Below are 16,230 nucleotides of genomic sequence, written 5' to 3' on the forward strand. Positions count from 1 at the left end.
TGCATAGGCGTTTAGTTTTAGTTACTTTATTTAGTTACATCTACGATTTGATATAGTAAAGTCGCTAAACTAAGTGTTTTTTTTTATTTTATTTTATTTTTTATAAATGGTACAGTAACAGATTGTAGAACAGTTCCTTATATCTACATGTAAATTCTACAATCCAATTAACACCGTACACAACTTTGGACTAAAAACTATAAGAAAAATTGTTTACATCAAAATAATGTTGTTGTTTTCTTATTGTATTGTGTTATCATGTAGCTAAGCTTTTCAATTGTGATCAAAATGCAATAAATAATATTTAATTCATGCATACTTTTGACATTCTGAGAATATATTATCATGTTTGTACAGCATGGAGGGCCTAACGGACGACACAAAAGTACGTCGGCCGATGCACTCATCAGCCTCCGGTGAGAGCGGTATCTCAGTGGGAAGCTGGGCGGGCGCGAGTGCAGCTCGACGGTTACGCGGCGCCCAGCTGCGCACGCTTGCGGCGGTCGCGCTGTCGCCCGCGTGCGCGCCGCCGCTGCTGCACTCGCCGCTACCGCACGCGCTGCTGCAATATGTGGCTGGTTAGTGTATTTGGATATTACTAGGTTCTGGGATATCATCGTCGGTCTATATTTGTTTCCAATGCAGGGAAATAAGCATTCCTATGGGGAATCAGGCTATAATCCACCAATCTACATCGGCTAGTGCGCTTCTTATTCCATACTATCTTTTCCTATGATAATGTGCAGTTAAATCTAAAAATTTATTTTCATTCCTTTACTTTGTATTCAGAATTCAGTTTTAAAGTATTTAAATGTTTTTCTAATAAGGATTGTGTTTTTGCAGAATTCTGTGAGACAAAGTTGGAACAGATATTGTCACGGACGAATTCACAGGAGGATATACACATGACTGATTTGAGTGATCTGGATAGTAATAGTGGTAAGTTTATTTTTACTATGAAAAATAATTTAAATTCTAACTTTACGAAGATGAACGACGACTAACTCTTACAAATGTTTTTATTTTTTTAAAACCACCACTAACATCTATTTCAATATTTTTAAGTATCATCATCAGCCCATATATTATATTTTCACTGCTGGGACATGGACCTCCTATTAGTATAATTTGACTGAAATTCCATAACAAGACCTACGCAACTTACACATTACACAGAAAATGTTCATGTCGTCATGAAATTAGAAAGTATCCAAATATATTTCGGTTTCAAAGATTTGGTAAATATTATGATCTACAAGAATTATATCCTTTTCAGAGATGACATCAATGCAAACAGTATGCGACATAGTGCAGTGGGCGCGGCTGATGTGCGCGGACCGACGGCTCAAAGACTGGCTCGGTGGTGCCGGTGCTACGTTCTGGCGCCCGCTGCTTGCGTTGTTGTGTCAGCCACGATCGCACGATAGGTATGGGAAATGCTGGTTTTATAAATATTTTTAATTATATAATATTTTTAATTATATTATAATTATATATATAGCTATTGCATAGCTTCTATCGCGGGCCTTGAGCGCGGAGACCGAATCCAGAAATTTAGTAACGAAAAATCTCACACTCCCCACTCCGACGAGCGCGGAGGTGTGGCTTGAAGGCATAGCATGCAATAGCTTTACCGCGGCAGTCCCCGAGTGCCACACGTCTTTTTTTATAAGCAAGGCTTCAGTGGACTCTAGGTAAAATGGAATATGCTCGAATGGAAAATTTATCACCATAAAACTAAATTGAGTAGTTGAAGAAGTAATAAACATATAGCATTAAGAAAATATGTGGCTTATTAGCCTCGGGGTAAGGTATTTATAAGCAAAAAAGTGTTGTTTATTTCCAGTATTTATCAATTCATTAGTTACTTTGCTAACTTTTGTAACTTGATTTCTCATATTGAATCGTATTCAATTTGTTGACAATTTTGTACAATCAAATTTAACTATACATTATTCATTTAGCTCATGGCGTGAGATGGACTTATACGCTCAGCTAGAAGAGAACACAATAAGACTCTTCTCTGAGTTGACGGTGTGCCACGCTGCCAATCAGAAACTGTTCGCGTCAACGCTGCACAACATTTTGGAATCGATGCAATGTACCGGTACGGCATAATTTAAACATGATTTATTAGCACGTCAATCTAAAGTAATATCTTCGTTACAGGATAGTGATTGTTACTGGCTAAATTACCTGAAAGCTTTGCATAAAAAGTAAATTAAAAACAAAAACACAAACCCATTAATAACATTAACTACAATAAGTGCAATATTGCACGCCTCAGCGAAGCGCTGAGGTGGGTACTACTGTCACTTCGCGCAAAACATCTGATTTTTCAAACTTAAAATGTCTTTATGTATCATACATTGCACTTGTAAGATAATACATACACACACATATTAAGAAAAAACACTATTTTTAACGTTCATGATATTTTTGATGTCATTTTTGTTATTTAAACTAGTTAAAAAACAGTTTAAAAAAGTTCTGTCTTGGACGTCCGTGTGTCTGTATGTGCGGATCCTTTTTCTTGTTAACACGATAGCGACCGAAATACTTTACTAATCGAGTCTTTTTTTTTCTCTTACGCTTGAGTATGCTCAGGAATAGAACCCTTTCATTTTTCAGGGTCTGATTCGATGTGGTTTAATTGTTATTAAATAAACAAAAATAATAATTAATAAATATTTATTAAAAAAAAATTATGAGGCGTGCACTTTTGGATTTTCCAAATTATTTTTAAAATTATATTGCTTTACAAAAAGGAAATTTGAAATCGTAAACCAAAGCTATACTTGTAACTATATAACTGAAGCTATAAACTGTAAAATATCGTCATCAATAACAACTATTTAACGATTTGTCACTACATCACTTGCAGGACCAGAGGGCATATCCGGGTTCACGCGGTCCCTCATCCTGCGGCTGGTGCTGTCGGGCGAGCGCGCGACGGTGGCGCTGCGCTGGGCGGGCGGCTCGCCCTCGTGCCCGCCCGCCCCGCCCGCCCCCGCGCCGCCCGCCCCCGCGCACCCGGCGGCGCGCGCGCACGCGCTGCTCACGCTGCCGCTGCACACTACGGTGCGCACGCTGCTCGCGGACCACCGCCCGCCGTGTTAGTACCCTTTATTATTGTATTTGTAGATGGGGCATTGTAGCATTGTTTAATTTGAATAAAAAAATCAGATTATTTTTCTTTTGAATATGTTGTTTGCTCGACTTTTTTCGTGACTTTACTGTATTGTAGTATTTAATCCATCAGGCCCCGGAATCACAGACACAATAGAAAATCTATTGCGTCGCGGCCGGATCTGGCCGTTCGGGGCTCAATGGGTTAAAGTGTAATAACGAGACTTGGCATAAACGTTTAATGAGTTTCTGACCATTATTTATTCTATTTTACCATTTTCACTGAAAAAAATTAGCACAGTATCTTATTCTAAATAAAATGTCACTCTTGTACCATTATAATGAAATTACATCACATACGTATAATTCAGACTTCCAAGAACTGAAAAGACGTATGTATATAAAACGCAATATCCCCACAGTGCCACTAATGGAGGACAACGCGAAACTAAGCGCGGGCAACCCATCAACATCCAGCTGTACATCAGTACTACGCAGCGCGTCAGACACAGCGATCATGACGGTCGCGGAAGCGTGGGAGCTGTCACTTGCCGCTGCATCTGCGTCTAAGGACAAGCGCGTTAAGGACGTGAAGAACACCACGCTCAAGCAGCAGGGCAGCAAGAAGCGGCAGAGCAAGGCGAACGCCGATCCCAATGTGCTCGCTGTTACGGACGGTGAGGACTATTATATTAAAGTATTGTGATCATTGTGTTAGCTGTGTTTTTTGTAATTCTCAACGTGGTATTGCACAGAAAATTATCCGTGCATATATGATATAGCGCCCGGCAAACTTCTTGGCCAAAAAGTAGCGTAGTGGGGGAAGCTTGCGCATATAAAAATGTACTAAAATTTGATGCGCAAACTTCCCCCACTACTAGGTACCTTATAAGTTATTACATTATCCCGCAATCCACTTTAACACGTATTCATTAATACCTTCTGTCTCTAATAAACGAAATATTAAGAAATAATGATTATCATCAACTTGGTATATACCATATTATGTATTTTAGAATAATGTGGTAAAATTATTCGTGTGTCCTATAATTAACTAAATGTTGCAGAATTATTGGAGTCATCTATCCGAGTGCAAGTGACCGGTATAGAAGGCTACATACCAGCTAGCACTACGCTGGCGCAGCTTTGTGCCGCCGTGTCGCATGAATTCGGGCCACACCTCACGCTCACACTGCATCTTAATACATCTGGAGGTTAGTTAATATAAAAAAGGTAGGTAAAAAAGGTAGGTAGCTTATTTTGTCCAAAAAAATCATAAATATGTGAAGCGATTCTACGGTATCGTATATCGTATCTCTAATCAATGAAACGCTTGATTGACAGACAAGAACTTTATTTTAAAAAACGAACATACCTTAGCCTAACACACTTCTCGCTACATGTCGCTACTAAATAGTTCGTGTATGAGTGATATTGTCGATACAAAATTGACATAAAATAACAGTATCGTAGAAAAACACTCTTAAAATATTATTGTGTTAACTTAATTTTCACAAATATTAATCGACAGAAACATGGACAGGTCCAATGTGGGATGGCGGGGGGACGAGCACCGAAACAGCCAGCACGAGCACCGCTACCACCACGACCACTACAACCAACCCCACATCTAGTAATGCGTCAAGCAGTGGGTCTACGGCACCCGGCTCGAATAGTACAGGGTCGGGAAGTGGAGCAGTGCTACGCGAGTTTGGAGCGTGTGGTGGTTTAGCGTTGGTGGCTGCGAGGTTGCCGCGTCCCCATGCTGCGCCCGCACCGCCGCCTGCGCATCATCACCACGCGCACGAACTGGACTGGGTGAAATTGGACGATTCCACTTATGAGGTAAGTTTTTATACAAATGTGTAATGCTATTGCTTTTAGAGTGTAAAATGTTCTTGATAAAATGCTATCAAATATAAATATTTTCTTTATAATAAACAAAAGTTACAATGCTGATTTATTTCCGTTTTGTGTCTATTATGTACTTTGTTATTATAATTTGTGTTATTTCATGTATTCCAGGAAGTAGTAGAGTTAGGTGTAACGTCTGCGGCCAATGCTGGCAGCGGCGGTGGTGGAAACGGAGGATCCGCAGAAGAAAGCGCCGCGTGCGCAGGAGTGCCCGCACATGCGTTGGTGGCATTAGCATTGTTGCTCAAACTGCCGGGCTATGCGCATGCGCTGCTTGAAGAGGGCGAACGTGCCGTGCATCTGTTGCGATTGTTACTCGGTGTCGCGCATGACGAGGACGGCCGTGAGTATATATTTAATCATGAATTATTTTGAAGTGATTTACAAGACAAAACTTTGGTTCGTGACATTGACTGCAGAAGATATAAAACTTGCTATAAAATTATACTTACTGCTCTATAACTTCGCTATGAAACTTAATTTAACTATAAATTAAATCAAATGGCGGTCTTATCGCTAAATAGCGATTTATTTCAGACAAACAAACGTACGGTACGTACGTATATTTTGCTATTATTTTTATGTGTTCTGGAAGACGTTATAATTGAAGTGTGTCTGTGTGTTATCAGGCAGCATAGTGGTGAGCGGCGGCGCGGGCGGCGGCACGTGGTCGCTGGGCACGCTGCCGTTCCGCGTGGTCGCGCGGCTGCTGGAGCGCGGCGCGCGGGACGACGCGGCGCTCGCGCTGCGCCGCGCGCTGCTGCGGCTCGGCGCCGTGCGGCTCGTGCTCGCGTGCTTAGCGGTCTTCACGCACCATAGACCCGCCTCGGTATGTGAACGTTACCTACACACACACACACACGTTAGTAATATAGTAAAGTTACCTACACACACACTCACACACATTACTAGCTTTCCGACCGTGGCATCGACCGCGTTATCAAAGATAAACCCGCATAGTTCACGTTCCTGTGAGATTTCCGAGATAATAACCCTAAATTCATTCAATTACAATTACACATACACATTCCACACACCAAGACACGCCGCACACGTAACACGTACGATGAATTTTACAAACTTTTCACAGGTGTGTGTCGCTACAAGGAATAGATTCTTGCTCTTATATCAATAGTTAACCATTCGAATGTGAACAACAATTATTTAAATTTTTCTTTTCTTGAAATATTTGAATTATAATTCAAATGTATTTTAGTAGTGCTATCCGCGAGGGGGGCTAGTGATCTGTACTACAGGTCTTTCAAAGACCTATTTCAGACACTAGTCCTTTACAACGAAAATGCTACACGTTTACATATTTAGTTCCATTGTAATAGTTTTAAGTTGTGAAGGCAAATAAATGAATTTTTTATTTATTTATTATTTATTATTATAATTATATTTAACTTCAACAGAACAATCAAAATTCAAACGGCGGCGGTAAAGAGGACAAAGCTCAACTATACTGGGCCAAAGGAACGGGCTTCGGTACTGGCTCCACGCAGCAGTCGTGGAACGTGGAGCAGGCGCTCGTGAGACAACGGATTGAGGAGGAGCACGTAACTGTGCTGCTGCAGGTATTGATTTTTTATTAAAAAATTGGTTGTTTGTAAAGTAGGTTTACGATCGAGAGACGTGATAACGTCTTATTGGTGCATTCGAGATGAGACGGGAGAACGGTCCGTCTCTCTCTCGTTATACCTGCGATCGCACTCGTGAGGTTTTGGTGTGACACAAGTTTCTGAACATGTCACCCGACTAAAACGATTTTAAAAACGTTATCACGTTAAAAAACAGAAAGTGTTAATATCAATTTTGAACATCCATTATAATAATAATTTATCCCTATATATACTTATAAATAATAATTTATCCCAGGTATTAGCTTCATATATGAATCCGGGCGAGAAATGGCCGCCCGAAGAAGGCTCGCAGGAGGCGCAAGAAATCGAAGACACGGAAGAGGGCGACACGCAGCACCTCCCGCCTGAGTTCATTGATCTCGTCGCCAACAGCTCACTTGTACCTGCCGTCTGCTCCTACCTCAGGAATGATTCAGGTATGATTTTTATTAAGTTCTCTTTTTGCGCGTTGAAAGTAAAATTTCAAGGTCGCGTCATGGCCATACGCGACGATGGTTTTGGTATCTTTGAATCTTGCAAAAGAAGCTTCACTTTTGACATGAATGCTCAGCATACCATGCTCTTTTTTATATTTTAGAAACACTATGAACAGGTTTTTTATGTTGTTATAAATTTTTTTTATTGTGCTTGTACAGTATTGGACATGTCCCGCCACATTCCGCTGTACGTGTGCGTACTGCGCGTGGCCCGCGCAGTTGCGTCGCTGCGCTGCCGGCGGCTGGCCCGCGCGCTGCGGCCGCTGCCCGCGCTGCTGGCCAGCATGAGCCGCACCACCAACTCGTACGCCACCAAGCTCAGGTACATTTACATACGGAATGATAAGTACGTGCACTTACAAATGGTACGATAACTTTCACGGGTTACGGATCGGAAGCGGTTGACGACGGGCTCCCAGCTACGTAATGCATCCTGGAGAAGGTGAAGTATTTGTATCGTTTTTAGATGATCAACAGGTGGGTGATCAACCAATGATAAGGTGCAAAAAAATATTTTTTGAAGTGAAAACTTATTTAGCGGCGTTGAGCACTTTTTCTGTAATGGGTATAAAATCTTAAACTCGCGTCAAGACACGTGACCTGATCGAAAAAGCGTCAGACGGATACCATTCCAAAATATCAAACATGCTCAACGTTAATAATCAAGTTTTCACTTCTGCCGGCACTCTCGGAGTGCAACCCGTCTTTTTTTTACTATAAGAAAGTCTAACAGATATATTCTTCTCGAGAAGGAAGATTTGTACGGCGGTATTTAATAAGTTTCCCTGTCGTATGGAACACATATTAAGAGCAAACAAATGAGCCGTTTTTCCATACAAATGTAGTTTCCTCCCAGGATTGTGCCACTAGAGCAATATATTTTTTACTATTAATGTATGGTAACTTTAGCCATGTCACAAAAAGGAAAACGTAGGACGTTTTCCTTTTTGTCATATCTTAATTATTAAAAAAGATGAATCTTTCAAAACTTAAGAAATAGGACAGATTTTCCGTTACGTTCCGTCTTCCATAAAACTAATTTTTGAACATTATATAAAAAAGCAAAACGTAGGAACATAGCCTTTTCTCTACTAAATTATGAAAAACGTAATTAAATCGGTCCAGTATTGGAGGACGAAACAGGGGACTACGGAACGTCGAATTTGGGTAATTTTCCTAGGTATTTTCGGTTAGAGCTACAGTTGTCCCTGTCGCGCTCTAAGGGGGAGGCTTGAGGCATAGCGCGACAGCAATAGATAATAGGAAAACCTAATTTTGAATTCTTTTACTCATTTTGTTAGCTCTTAAGCAGTTTTGTAGTTACTAAAAAATATACGACAAGGGCCATTTACTTTAATCTTCATTTGAAAGTAGCAGTTATTCGTTTTATCTAAATCGTTTAATTGTTTGTTACAGGATGAGCAAAAAGAATATATTCGGAAAAATGACGTATAGCCAAAGATTTAGTACATCAAGTAATTCAGAATTATCTGAAGAAGACGAAGGACTCGCAACACTTATTGCTGACATTCAGGTAAACTACGTTATTTCCTTTATTGTTATACAAAGAAATATTATGTTTACATCCAAAATATCTACTACTATACTCCCTTCGTTTGGCCAACTGTGTGGTGAACTAAGTTATGAAAAAATAAAATTATTTTTGAACAAACATAATTTTTTTTACATAATATACGTTAGTCTCAAAATAATCAAAATGTATAATAATATATTGTGTGTTACAGGCGACGTCCGCGCTGATGTGCCGGTCAGAGAGCGAGACGGAAAGCGTGGGCGTGGCGCGCTCCGTGCGCGGCGCCGGACGAGAGGCAAGATACATCGAGCTCATGCGTACCATGCAGTTTGGTGAGACCTTTATATGTGTACTCAGTTTATTTGGAGATTGCTTTGTTAGTTGAAGACTTAGGGCTGATTTTTCAATCCTTGGTTAAAACTTATTCGTCGAATAATGTATAAAACTACCATTTTATAAAACGTATTCTAATTGCCCGTATTTGACAGTTTACGTGGCATTTTAATATTATCGTGTAATACTTTATTGGTCGGATAAGTTTTATCCAAGCATTGAAAAATCGGCCCTTAGGGGCGTTTATGTTTTGAGAATAAATAAGTTTTTTCTTCTATTACAGATCAATTGCAATAACATCAACATATTTTATGATATAATAAGAATAATATTCAAATGTTTAATGTTACATTAAATACCGGAGTGCATTGCATATTTTTATTAGCTAGGTACTTTTTTTTTGGGTATTGTACTAGAGATGTGCCTAACAATGTGTTTTACTTTCATTTATTGTCTATTATGTATGACTTGGTTCTTCCACTTAATTTGTGTACTAACACGTGTCGTGTGACGTCACAGAAACGTTCGAAATGATAACGGAGGACGGCGAGGGCGGGTTCCGGTTCTGCGTGCCGTACCACTTCGAGGCCACGGTGCGCGCGGCCGGCGAGCGCACGCACCCCGCGCGCATGAAGCGGCTCGCGCAGGAGGCCGCCACGCTCGCCACCAGCCTGCCGCTCTCCTACTCGTCCAGCGTGTTCGTGCGCACCGACACCGACCGCCTCGACGTCATGAAGGTGATGACCCTGCTCCCGCACGCTCACACGCACACAAACCTACATACGCACGCACACACGCACGCTTATATGCACACACACGCACGTACGTAAATACAAATGCACGCACGCACGCACGGACTCATTCGAACTATGACGTAGTCATTCAAATATGAATTCATTAAGAATCTCATCTTAATAAAACTTACTTTATTTTTGTTAGACTTTTAACAAGTTAAACTTCAGATCAGCATATATCATTCTCAGTTAATATTCTACGATTTAAACATCAGCCTTCTATCAGTTTTATATTTTTATTAAAGTAGTTGCTACAATATGCTATATTTGAAATGTATTACTTCATTCTACAAAATAATTGCGTACAGCGCCTGATAATCGTGAACTTTGCATTCTCAACTTACGTAACTAACGCACGCACGTCGCAGGTGCTGATCACGGGCCCGTCGGACACGCCGTACGCGAACGGCTGCTTCGTGCTGGACGTGTACTTCCCGGCGGAGTACCCGGCGGTGCCGATGCTGATCAACCTGGAGACGACCGGCCGGCACTCGGTGCGCTTCAACCCGAACCTGTACAACGACGGCAAGGTGTGCCTCTCCGTGCTCAACACGTGGCACGGCCGCCCCGAGGAGAAGTGGAACGCGCACACCTCTAGCTTCCTGCAGGTACGCTACTTGCTACAACAATTGCTTTTAATTATATGTTTCATAACACAGTATGATTATGTGTAATGGCTCGAACTTAAGACCTAAAGTAAATTCACTACGGCATTAAGAAAATAAATATAAAAGCTTGAGAGACAAAAGCTTGTTATAACTATGGCAACTTTTTTCAGTGGTTATCAGCTTTAATTTTTATTTATCGTTTACTTATGCGTTGCTATCAAGGGAAATACTGTATTTACCAAATTCAAATCACCAATATGATTTAATTTTGTAGCGTCGTTATGTATTTTTGAATAATGATGACTATGTCTGTCCTGTAGGTTCTGGTATCAATCCAATCCTTAATCCTGGTGCCGGAGCCGTACTTCAACGAGCCGGGCTACGAGCGCAGCCGCGGCACGCACGTGGGCAACAGCGCGTCGCTCGAGTACAACTCCAACATCTACCAGGCGTGCGTGCGCTGGGCCATGCTGGACCATCTGCGCTCGCCCGAGCCATGCTTTAAGGAGGTGTGACCTATTTTTGGCAGGGATATAGTAGTTTTTTAAGTAAAAACTTGCTATTTATCCTCATTTTTGCTGGGATGCGATTTGAATCCGGAAATAATGTAAACGCCTATAGGCACAACAAGATTGTGATTTGTTGTCTGTATTTTATTTTAAAGAAGTAAATAAGTTGAAGTACGTTAGAACTTTTGTTTAGTCAGATGGATAACCACCAAACAAATTATAAGAAGTAGTGTAAATGTGACTGTTTTCTACTTGTTATGCTCTACTAGATATGAATATATTAACATTGTTAATTTATTTTTGACTCGAAGGACCAGAATATCTTAAAAAGTTAATTATCTTTCAAGAATTCGTTTAGTTTTGCGATTAATATCAAATAGTAATGCTAATAAGATATTTGGTGTGTAGGTGATCCAAACGCACTTCTGGATAAAGCGCAACGAGATAATGCAAACAGTGGCCAACTGGATCACAGAGCTGGAGGGGCAGACGGGCGACGAGCGCACGCAGCGCACCATACACCTCAACCTCATGGCGCTCAAGGTGAATACCAGATGACTAGTTGTCATTCCAACACGTTAGGGGTTCCATTTTAGGTTCCATGTTGGGTCTTATACTATTTAAATATAAATAATAATTTAAATATTTTATTTTCTTATACCAAGATATAGTTATACATATAGAAATGATGGAATGTTTACATTTGATTTGTCGATATATACGGTAACATAATTATATCTCTCTCTATTTCTATTAAATTATATTAGTAGTCCGAATTTATAACTTTCAAAGGTCTTCAAGAGGAGAGTGAACAGGTACATTTTAGGGAAGCGCGCTCCATCTTAGGCCACATCTCAGCATACCATCAGGCGAGATTGTGGCCAAGCGCTCCCCTATTGTACAATAAAAAAAAAAAACTTTAATTTTTAATTAACAAATTTAAGAAGTACGTCGACTTTTCCCTTTATTATTTATTTATTTATGAAATTGTAACCAAAGTGTAACATTTCCACATGACTTATAATCGTGTGTGTTATAGCGTCACTACGTGAAGCTGCAGGAGGAGCTGGCGAAGCTGCCGGTGCCGGCGGGGCTGGAGGAGCTGGACGAGCCGTTCACGCTGCCCGCCGCGCCGCCCGCGCCCCGCGCCCGCCCCGCGCCCGTCGTCGACCACGACATGGAGAAGATCGTGTCGCACGTGTTCGACTGAGCCCGACCCACCTGCCGCACGCAGCTGCTGAGATTCGCGTTTGCCGGCCAACGCTCGAGCGCCCTTAACCTTCTCTCCCCGCAAACTTCGTAAAATCTTTAGTTTATCTGTAGGACGTTCTGGCGACTCGGCGTTCGGCGAGCTCCGTTTAGTTTAACGTGTATTGTGATATTATAACGGGCTCCGGCGGCCCGGTAAGTTATTTTACGGCGTCCGACCGCATCATACTCTGTGTAGCGATATGTGTACGCGGCGGTGTAAATGTTGCGGTTTTATATTTTGTGGCTGCAGTCGACGCTCCTTCCCGTTTCGGGAAAAACATTCATAGCAAATTTTATAGTCTCGTACGTGTGGTAGATTCATTAAATTCCATATAATGTGCATATCTGCATCTTTTAATATTTCTGTCGATACGAATCCCTGTCGTAATAGTTGTAACCTAAAATGAATGTTTTACGATTTGTAAAAATGTGATGCGTGGTGTATCGGAGCATAAGGAGGTTCGACTGTATATATATTATATTTAGAGTTTATTTTACAATACCTCATGTCGCGTGTACATATCCAGTGTCCGGCGACGTTCAGTGTTCGCGAGACGATTCTGGATGTTCGCTCGAATAACTATGTATTATATAGACGTGTTAAATTATAATTTGATGTATATAATAAAACTTATTGCGTTTTAACTTTTGTATTTAAGATCATATTATTATTGTACTGTAAAGAGATTCGGTACGGAGTGAAGCTTTCGGGAACTAAACAGAACTAATAAATTGTGTATGGGCCCAGCCGTATAGTTTTATTTAGCGACAATAATCGACACCTACTGAACCACTCGATATTGGCAGACTTTTGTTTTGGACTTAACGGCGTAAATTTCTAGAAGCGATACGTATAATGTATATCGGTTATTTATATTTAACTGTGACGACAAGGTTAAGCGTCCAAAGTGACATGTCGCTGTGCTCTAGCATTTTGTAAGCGAAAAATGTATTCTGCATGTCTGTGTTCTGATCGCAAGTGATGTCTCCATGTAGTGCTGTTGGATCTCTACCAGTCGCAGTATTTTTCATTAGAATCGTTAGTTTTCAAGTTTGAATGTAGTTTTATATACTTTAGATTTTTGAAAGAATGAGCTTAAGTTCTTATCTGTGTATGAAGCAGATGTGTAACTTTTGTTTGAGCTGCATTTATATATTTTAGGAGCGATGAAAGTACCGAAAATTTAAAAAAGAGCGTGTGCGCCGAGCACACGTGTCAGAAGTGAAATTTCTTTGGCAAGATTCAAAGATACCAAAATCGTCGCCTTACTATATGGCGTGACAGTAATGCCATGACGCGACCTTGAAATTTTACTCTCAACGCGCCAGAAGAAGTTTCACTTTAAAAATATTCATAAGTAAAAAGATTTGCAAGCATTTGGTACAATATTAACCAAGCTTTAGGTACTAAATATTCTTGATGTTGTAACGTAAAACAAGACATAGTTTAGAGTCCAAAGCGGAGATGACGTCACAGGTGGGGAAGCACAGACGAAGCACAGGTTAGGTGTATATAGCGAGCGATGTACTCGCTCTGCCGACTGCCGGACGTAGGCGGTTTACTTGTTATATTGATTGTGAAATTCAGGATGTAAATAAAAATTTATGTTACTGCATATTTTGTTTTATTTCAATACTAATTTCTCCTAAGTTCATAACAAAATATATTAGAACATTAATTACAATAATTACAATTTGTCTGTAAGTTACTTTGTAACATGAAAAGTTAATTGAATTGACATTCTTGGAAACTGATTTATAAGAATAGTACAAAACACATAATTTTATTCCAATTGGTCACATTTTTATATTTTGTATACAATCTCAAATAGGATTTTAAAAAAGTAAGTAAGTATATGGCGATACTAGTTCACAGATTCATATATAAAACTACGTAGAATGCGAGTGACGATGAGACATATAAATCTACATAATATCTATTCATACAACTACGTTCTAATTATGACTTACACGTTCACTGCATGACCCACCGGTCATCGAATCGAATAATAAATCACACGTGCATGACCCACGGGCCACGACTGGGTCATACGTTGTTCGAAAAATTAAAAAAATCACCTCTTACATGTGTGAACAAGAACAAAGAAAAAATATTTCGCAACAACCCGGGGGGCAATTAAAAACAAAACAACAATTTGCTTTGTTTCCACCAGAGATATGCGAGGATGTTTTTGTAAAGAACCAATCATATAGCTTAAGGCCGTGTACGCGGTCCGTGCGCTGTTTGGCTCAAATATGCGATTTTTCAAACCAGATTGTCCATCAACCACGTATCTTACAAACATATGAATCACTAATAATTTTAGGAAATTTTATTGTCTATGTAGTTAGTTAAGAGTTTTTTTCAATTAATACAGTATTTCTGAATACGATCAAGATAACTGAGCCGATGATTACTTGATTTCACTTTTAGTGTCAATTTCGAAGCTAAAAATATCTGAAATTGCTGACAGATCTAACTCACAATTATTTTTAACTAACTGCAAAAATCCTTATTAAAATAGTTAGTTAAAAGATTTTTTTATTTTGGACTCCTAACTTACGAAATTAAAATCCGAACAATGTGAATTTTTTTAGAATTTATAGTCGACAAAATGATTATTTTCACCAAGATATTTGACTTTATTGAATATAATTTATACATATTGCAATAAAAGAATGTCTTACTTATAAGATAAAATTTAAAAAATCAACCAAGGTACCTCTATTATTTTTCTACAATTTTTTTTAAAGTACTATAAAACACTGCGCGCGACCCGATTAAAATCAGTCGGCAGCGAGCCTTTCCAGAGAGAGGACATGTTGCTCGGCGCTCTCCTGTGGACCTATGCTGTTCATAGTAAAAGGATACCGCAAGCCGCGATCTATCGTAATAGATCGCGGAGTTTTTGACTTGCGTTAAATAGAATATGCGCTCTTAATTAATTAGCGTTTGATGCGATAAAACACATTCCTCGCTACGCATCCTCGCATATCTCTGGTGGATATGCAGTATGCACCTTTATGGGGTAGTCTCATCATAGCTGCACAGTGAACGTGTTTAAGAAACACTATAATATATCTAGTAATATAAGTTAACAAAAACACTAGTTCTAATAATAATCACTAATAGGTTGTCGTAGGTTGCCCACGGGGTCGAGTTGACCCGCTGTTGTACACGATTCGCAGCAATATCTAGAGAAAATAAGAGTAATAACTAATAAGCTATTTTTTTACTTAGGTATATGAACAATTGATCAAATTTAATTTCACTAGAAAAACGTACGAAACAACACATTTTTATTTGCCATGACATTTTTTTAAATTAATCCTGAAACTGAAAAAATGAAACTTCTAAATATCTAAATTCATGGATATTACCTATAATTTAAAAATTCATTCAATCGTTAAGATAGAGTTTTGTTTGTTAACGAAAATTAAAATATATATTACTTACTGGATAATTCGTTTTTATTCTAATTTATAATCCAATAGTTAGTTATTAAAAAATATATTTATTTACTTACGTTGAATAAAATTTGTGGTTACAAAATTTACTTCTCACAACAAGACTGCAGTCCGAAAAAAAAGGGTTATCGACACACTCCGATGGTATATGTAGACCTGAGAAAAATAAACAACGTTACCAAATAAATTCGTGCCTAACAAAAAATTCTAGTGTATTTTTGATCGAAAGTATGAAAATTTTTGGAACTTGCATATAGAATAAATTCGTAATATTATACGAACTACGTCGTTAACAAACCACCTATGACCTAGGTATTTGATCTAGTAACTCTAGATATCAAAATACTTTTAAAAAGGAAATTCTATAATATAACATATTACAAATTAACATAATTACCATTATAAGGACTGCAATGAACGATAGAAATTATTACACAAAAAAGAAGATATACTGTAACTTGCATATTGGCTATGCGTCTATGCAAAACACTGATTACTCTCGGACAGTCAGTCACACACTGTTCCTGGTTTCATTATCAAATGGATAACCGGAGAAAGATCTGCATTCGGT

The 16,230-nt window shown here is 39.3% G+C and overlaps 1 protein-coding gene and 1 long non-coding RNA gene across 3 annotated transcripts in view; one reads left to right on the forward strand and one right to left on the reverse strand.

Annotated features, from left to right (window-relative positions):
• The window catches only part of Bruce (BIR repeat containing ubiquitin-conjugating enzyme), a 48,581-nt gene extending 34,774 nt beyond the window's left edge, over positions 1–13,807 (forward strand). Inside the window, exons 40-59 of one of the 2 annotated variants that reach the window (XM_089706611.1) lie at positions 358–578; positions 844–939; positions 1,277–1,427; positions 1,965–2,107; positions 2,885–3,115; positions 3,552–3,806; positions 4,197–4,343; positions 4,661–4,974; positions 5,155–5,386; positions 5,673–5,872; positions 6,459–6,620; positions 6,922–7,102; positions 7,322–7,484; positions 8,579–8,696; positions 8,908–9,028; positions 9,549–9,766; positions 10,192–10,431; positions 10,752–10,940; positions 11,349–11,483; positions 11,980–13,807. In XM_089706611.1, coding sequence (XP_089562737.1) covers positions 358–578; positions 844–939; positions 1,277–1,427; positions 1,965–2,107; positions 2,885–3,115; positions 3,552–3,806; positions 4,197–4,343; positions 4,661–4,974; positions 5,155–5,386; positions 5,673–5,872; positions 6,459–6,620; positions 6,922–7,102; positions 7,322–7,484; positions 8,579–8,696; positions 8,908–9,028; positions 9,549–9,766; positions 10,192–10,431; positions 10,752–10,940; positions 11,349–11,483; positions 11,980–12,150 — 3,688 coding nt within the window. In that variant the 3' untranslated portion in view covers positions 12,151–13,807. The remainder of the gene's footprint in view (positions 1–357; positions 579–843; positions 940–1,276; positions 1,428–1,964; positions 2,108–2,884; positions 3,116–3,551; positions 3,807–4,196; positions 4,344–4,660; positions 4,975–5,154; positions 5,387–5,672; positions 5,873–6,458; positions 6,621–6,921; positions 7,103–7,321; positions 7,485–8,578; positions 8,697–8,907; positions 9,029–9,548; positions 9,767–10,191; positions 10,432–10,751; positions 10,941–11,348; positions 11,484–11,979) is intronic. The other variant, XM_089706612.1, reaches the window with a different exon arrangement.
• Positions 13,808–15,129: 1,322 nt separating this feature from the next.
• LOC149480276 (uncharacterized) lies at positions 15,130–16,230 on the reverse strand. The gene is made up of 3 exons (XR_016317027.1): positions 16,057–16,230; positions 15,719–15,815; positions 15,130–15,386 (listed from the first exon to the last, which is right to left on the reverse strand). It is a non-coding gene; the product is annotated as an uncharacterized LOC149480276 (long non-coding RNA).

This window comes from Colias philodice, chromosome 18, assembly GCF_061535455.1.
Source record: "Colias philodice isolate Cphi_HAF_F1 chromosome 18, ilColPhil1 Martin Lab GWU primary, whole genome shotgun sequence".
Lineage (NCBI taxonomy): Eukaryota > Metazoa > Arthropoda > Insecta > Lepidoptera > Pieridae > Colias > Colias philodice.